The 6264-nt window shown below is 41.5% G+C and overlaps 1 protein-coding gene across 1 annotated transcript; it reads left to right on the top strand.

The window, feature by feature from the left end:
- Positions 1-2168: 2168 nt before the first annotated feature.
- On the top strand, positions 2169-5570 carry atp5f1d (ATP synthase F1 subunit delta). The gene is made up of 5 exons (XM_048989921.1): positions 2169-2426; positions 3370-3523; positions 4403-4491; positions 5020-5175; positions 5438-5570. Exons 1-4 carry the CDS (start codon positions 2307-2309, stop codon positions 5140-5142), a joined length of 486 nt encoding a protein of 161 aa, XP_048845878.1. The 5' UTR covers positions 2169-2306; the 3' UTR covers positions 5143-5175; positions 5438-5570.
- The last annotated feature ends 694 nt before the right edge of the window (positions 5571-6264 follow it).

Raw genomic sequence — 6264 nt, 5'->3', positions numbered from 1 at the left:
CTAGAGCTATTAAAATTATCATTTCATAACACGTTTTGCACTTGTTTTATTTCGTTGGAACATATTTTATAACGTGACAAATATTGCACAGATCTCGATTAGTTGGAAAATGCTTCCCGTTTTTCATTCTTTAGTCGAGGTGCACATTGTTTGGAGAATTTACGTAGAATGAAGATCACTTCCGAATTAAATAGTCATACGTCTCCCCAAACAAACTATCAGCGCCCCGTTTAACTAAAGCATACATTTCTACACATAACCTCAATGTGCGCTTCCTCGCCAGCAGAATAGTGAGAATAGTGACATCCGACCGCAGCGGTACTTTGGATAGCATCACTTAAACCGTCTCCGAGACTGACACACAACGTGAATGATAACTGGCTGATAAATCTATTTTATTTTAACTATAATATTTTATGATATTTACGTCAAGGGAGATATCCGTTTTTCCAAAACTCAGCTGGAGTCGCATAGTAGATCCGAAGTGGGTAACTTATTGTCGTTTCTACGATATTTCCAGTTTTTAAGTGTATCTTACAAAAGCAGAGCAGAGTGCGATACCCCTCAAATTTCCGTTTCTTATCACATCAAATATAGAGGCAAGTGTAATAACTCACACACGCTGGTAAATGTTTAGAGTCAGCTAAGAACAGCATCATCATATAAGACATTCTGTGATATTTTCGGCAGTGCACATAGCCACAATAGGTTATTCCAAGCTTGAAAGAAAGGCGAATCGAACGAATAAGACTCACCTAACTGTAATCTACCTGGTCCATGCAGGGATATTCGGTGTTAAAATAATGGAATCGGTCAGCTCCGAAATAAACGCTTATGGTATTTATGAATGAAACACTATGGGTTAGGACACACCCACAAGCCCGCTCCGGAAAGCACCATGTGATGTAGACGATGACGAACTAGCTGGTTACGTACAAGCGGGTAATGAGTGGATCTTTTTTTTCCTCCAAGAAATCGTGAAAATTCAGAGACGAAAAAGCATAAATTTACCATCAACGTTATGCACGATTTACTGATATTTTATAAAGACATATACTGCAAGCTTGATCATTCGATTTGATGCTTTTAAGAAAAATAAATTTACAAAAATTATTTTGTGCCTAATTTAAAAGTATATTGTATCACTGACGGCTGAGGCACATGCAAAAAAAATCCAAAGCTTTCTTAAGGTGTACAATATTCGTTTCCAATGTCGTATGATCGGCATCTTGTCCAAGGTACCTTAATACCCCTTTGATACAATTTTGCTAATCATTTGTCAACGGAGCGGATATTTTTAAACCATTTAAAATATATATTGATACTATATTCAATTCCAGAATTTAAAAAAAAATGTTGCTGATTGTATTTTCTGAACACTGAATTGCTGAGACAGAACTAGAATATCGGTAAATGATTTCTTTATTAAATTCTGCCGCGGCTAAACAACTACAAGACAATCGGTTTTATGACCTCTCCACTCACCCTGGGAACGACTCCCTCCGCATCCTCAAGTCGGAGGTTTATGCAAAGCTTGCCTTTGTAGAATCATACTTATAAAAGGGGTAAAACGTATATGATACGGTAAAATAGGCATACATATATGTGTGTCTGTTTATCTTGCTGGTCTGGATGTGGCACGTATTTTTTATGGTATAGTTATATATTAAAAGGTGTGATGCGCGTGGTTGTTTCGATCCTCGATCTAGTTATGTGTAAAGTTAAAATTATCCTATGCCGTAACACATGCTAATAGGCATTCTTTATTTGGCACTCTGATTGCGCCACCTCTCGGTTAGATATGTAATTTGACATTGTGAAGAATATTTAGCAAGTTGGTCATTTTCCAACAATTAATTCTGTAATTTCTGTTGTGGATATTGTACATTAATTCTATAAAAGAGAAGGCTCCCGCATTATTTTAGACGTAAATTTTAATGAAAAGACTAAGACTGGATAAATCAATCCATCTATATTCCAGTCTCTTATTCAATACAGAAACCTGTCCCAGGCAACATAAGTCACAAAACAGGGGAAAAACCCCAAACGAGGTGCCAGACCATCTCAGTGCCCTCAGTTACATTCTGTGGTCAATTTAGGGACACCAGTGTCAGAGAGAGCCTACAGTTGAATTTGACTTCATTTCCCACGGTGCTTTGCGGAAATTGCGTCGTGAGGGTGGATCCTGCCCTTGTCTCGCTTGCCCTTTTAGTGGCACGCCGCTTGGTGGACTTGAATGAAGTTGTAGGTTGCCGGTTGAAAGTGTGTTTTTAAACATCTCTATAATACGTGTAGATTTAAGCAACATGTTTGCAGCTCGGTCTCTTGCTCGTCGCGCATTTCCAGTTTTGCGCCAAACGCGGTGGTACGCCGACCCGCCGTCTGCAACGTCCCAGATGTCCTTCACGTTTGCCTCGCCGACCGAGGTAAAGAACCCGTGAATAACCGCTGGGACAATGGCCTACAAAAAATAGCTGGGCTACTGGTTTAGAGTACCTAATAATCTGTTTGAGAAGTTGCTAAATGTCATGCAGCATTGCATTATTAAAATGTTAACGGGATGTGGATAAGTGAATCCAATGACATTGGCATTAGAATCTCTTAGCATGCTAGCTAGCGTAGTATGTTCTCTAGCCTCAGTTTTTGTACGGTTAAGGAAATGTGTTAAATCTGTATTTAACAATTAGTTGTAGATTAAACGTTTTATAATTGTTTAATACATCTGTCCGACTTAAGTTGTCCGGATCGCTGGATCGACCGCGGTGCAAGTGCCAGATGGGCCTGCTAACTGTTAGCTGTTAGCCGAGTAGTTTCCTCTAGTCTTAAGCGAGATTTGGAAAATATGTTAAATGAGATGCATTGCTGTTTTAATTACCGTTGCAGCTATTAATGTCATGTTTGTTGACATATTTCTCAGCAGCTTAAATGGATAGTTGACTGCAACCCCAGATTATTAATACATTAAAACGAGGTGACATGAAAGGTTGACGTTATGACACCGTACAGCTTTGTGTGTGTATACTTTGCCGAGGTGAAAACAGCTTTAGGTTGGATATTCGACAGATATTGAGATCCACACTCTCCAGATCTAGCGGCGGTGTTTCACTCATGCTAGCCGGCATAAAGCGGTCGAAAGACGTCCAGTTCAATTCCACTTCCTCGTAGATGATACTTTACCGCTGATTTAGGGACCGTCAATGAATAACTTCCCTTCCACGGGGTCTGGAGGGTGTGGGTCTGGGTATCTGTCGAATATGTAACCTAAAACTGATATCACCACAGTTCTCAGTATTGATTAATCAAGTGGTACATGTATGTATGCATGTGTCTGTATGGCGCTGATCAGTGACTTCTTGCTGGTGCTTGTAGGTGTTCTATAAGGAGGCAAACGTGAAGCAGATCGACGTGCCCACGCTGACCGGCGCCTTCGGCATCCTTCCTGCACACGTCCCCACGCTGCAGGTCCTGCGGCCTGGTGTGGTCACTGTCTTCAGTGAAGATGGTTCTTCTGCAAAGTATTTCGGTGAGAAGCCCTGTTTTAATACATTTTATGTTGTCTGGCCTCATATTCTTACTTAAATTTGGATTTTGGCAGCATGGTGGTGCAGTGGTTAGCACTGTTGCCTCACACCTCTGGGACCAGGGTTCGAATCTCCAGTGGGGTTCTGTGTGTGTGTGGAGTTTGCATGTTCTCCCCATGTCATTGTGGGCCCCCCCCCCCCCCCAGAGTCCTAAAACATGCTGTGGTTAATTGGAGTTGTCAAATTCTCCATAGGTGTGAATGCTTTGGAATCCCACAATCCTGAATAAGACAAGCAGATATAGACAATTGACAGATGGAAATTTGATATTTCACATCCTACTATAGTGTTACCTATTAGTCCTACCTGTTTCCATGGACCCTTATGGAGCGCTGTTAGCTTAATGATTTTATTTGAATGTTACTTTGTAGCCTTTCTTGTAAATGATGTGCATTAAATGTACTGTGCTGAGCAATCAGTGCTTTCATTTCTGTTTAGTTTTTGAGAAATCTGGCTCCATAACCAGGATGCACCATTTCTTGCATAAAATGAATGGGGCTGTTTCTGGATGGATAAAGCAATAATACAAATGGTGCGATTGTTTCCCAGGTGTAACTTGTGTGGCATTGATAGTGAATACTGTATTTCCTGTTGGTTTGATTAGAAATGGAGCAGTATTTAAGCATTGTACTGCCCTACTGTGCTCATATGATTTTCTTAAGTGTTGACTTAGTTTCTGTGATGCAGTGTGGATGGAAAGATAATTTAGTACAAGGATTAGACATACTGAGATATTTAAATGTTGACCATAGTCAGTGATGCTCTTTCTTAATCTTGCTTATCAACACACTGCTGTCAGTAAGGGTGTCTCTGTTTCTCAGTGAGCAGCGGTTCTGTCACAGTGAATGCTGACTCGTCCGTGCAGCTACTGGCCGAAGAAGCCGTAACCCTCGACAACCTGGACCTGGCGGTGAGTCCTGCTCTCTTCAGAGCCGGCTTCCCAAATTCCATTCCTGAAGGCCCAGAATCCAACCCGGTTTGTGGATTTTTCTGGTTCAAAGATACTTACTTAAGCTTAGAATTAGCTGGTTAGGATGTGTTTGAGCAGGGACGTCGGCAAACTGGGTTGGATTCTGGGCCTTCAGGACTGGAATTTGGGAACCCTGCTTTAGAGCATGTAAGCATGATACTCTTCGATTTATGTTGATGTCATCATTCATGCAGAACGAGGTCATGGTCAAATGCCTCTTTTCATTTATGAAATAGGCTTCAAACTCGTGTTAAATCTTTCATAGGGCAATTCTACGCCAAGGTCCCTTTGATGTCGGATCCATAAAGCTGATGTGTACTTGTGACTTGTCTATATTCAACCTAAGAGGTTATTTGAAAAGAGACACAAATTCAGTAATCGAGACTTGTCCATGCTCTGAGGCGTTGTGTTTGCTAATAGTAGCGTACTTGTAGTATTGGAATGAAAGGCTGCTGCTGCTTTTCCCAGACGGCCAAAGCAAACCTCGAGAAGGCCCAGGCTGATCTCGGGACAGCCACGGATGAGGCGTCCAGGGCGGAGGCACAGATCAGCATAGAGGCCAACGAGGCTATCGTCAAGGCCCTGGAGTAGTGTCTCCATAAGCGCCTCCGTTGGTACCTCCAGGTGAGAATCATCACAACTACTCATATTGCACTACCCGTTACATTATAATGGTCTGCTTAAGTGTTTTCACTTTATTGATTTAAAAAAAAAAAACTAGCCTTGCTTGATGCAAAAATCATTCCCGCTTGTTGCTGTATGATTGCATCAGCGCTCTTCTTAATATAAATAGGTTCTTCATCTCCCCTAGAGCAGTTATTTCTCTAGTGAGACGGAATCAGCTCAGTAAGAGATATTGTATACTGACCAGTGACCTATTCCTTAGGTGCTCTTATACTGGCGTGAAGAAGTGACTGAAAATCGTCTGTCTCCATCCCTGCAGACTCAATTCTTTAGGCGCAAGACACCTGTGCTTTGTACAGTGGATGAAATTACCAATAAATGTATTTGGAATAACACTGCTGTTCCCCGTCAGTGTATTCTTTTTTTCATATTCCTTGGGTTAGATTATGGGTTCGATTCCCTCCCCGCTTCATCAGTAACTGCTACATCAATCAGAACTGAAACCTGTCTCTGCCAGAAATTGTCATGGTTCAGTTGCTTTCCAGAAGGTGTCAGTAAAGTAGCTTTTTTTTTTTTTTGTTTGTATGCTTCGGGAAGTCTCCTTCCCTTCTCGTTATTTGTATAGCTTAGATTTGTTGTCCATGCTTATAAGGAAATAGCACTGTTTAAATAGTATCAGAGAAGCAGGACGTTTTCTGCCACAATTTATTTCGCTGCAGGAATTTCGTGGTTACCGAGTAGTTTAAGCGATAGTTCTCGGTCCTGTTCCCGCTGCCTTCCCCTGCCACGATGTTTTCATTTCGAGCCACACGGCTTCCACCCTGCCACATTCGTTATTAGCCTTTTAAGGACCTTATAAGCCTGATTTAAGGTAGGGTTGAGATGAAAATATTACATCACATGTAAGAAAAGGGACCATTCGTTCTTTTGCAGGATGCTTTCTGACAGACTGCCCTTGGCCTCAGCTGACATTTTAGCTCAGGATGAAATGAGCGACTTCAGCTGACAATGGCTGTTGAATTGCGTTTCCGTTTGGCGTTCTGCTCTTCATATGAACAAAACTTGAATGTCCAGACCCCTGTCGTCTCT

The sequence above is a fragment of the Brienomyrus brachyistius genome, chromosome 21 (assembly GCF_023856365.1).
Source record: "Brienomyrus brachyistius isolate T26 chromosome 21, BBRACH_0.4, whole genome shotgun sequence".
Classification (NCBI taxonomy): Eukaryota; Metazoa; Chordata; class Actinopteri; order Osteoglossiformes; family Mormyridae; genus Brienomyrus; species Brienomyrus brachyistius.
Note: the sequence above shows the minus strand (reverse complement) of the source record. Positions and strands in the feature narration are given on the sequence as shown.

Coding starts and splice junctions, on each gene's coding strand:
- atp5f1d (XM_048989921.1), top strand. CDS start 2,307: ATGTTTGCAGCTCGGTCTCTTGCTCGTCGCGCATTTCCAGTTTTGCGC. Junction 2,427..3,369: donor CGTTTGCCTCGCCGACCGAG/GTAAAGAACCCG, acceptor TGGTGCTTGTAG/GTGTTCTATAAGGAGGCAAA. Junction 4,492..5,019: donor TCGACAACCTGGACCTGGCG/GTGAGTCCTGCT, acceptor TGCTTTTCCCAG/ACGGCCAAAGCAAACCTCGA.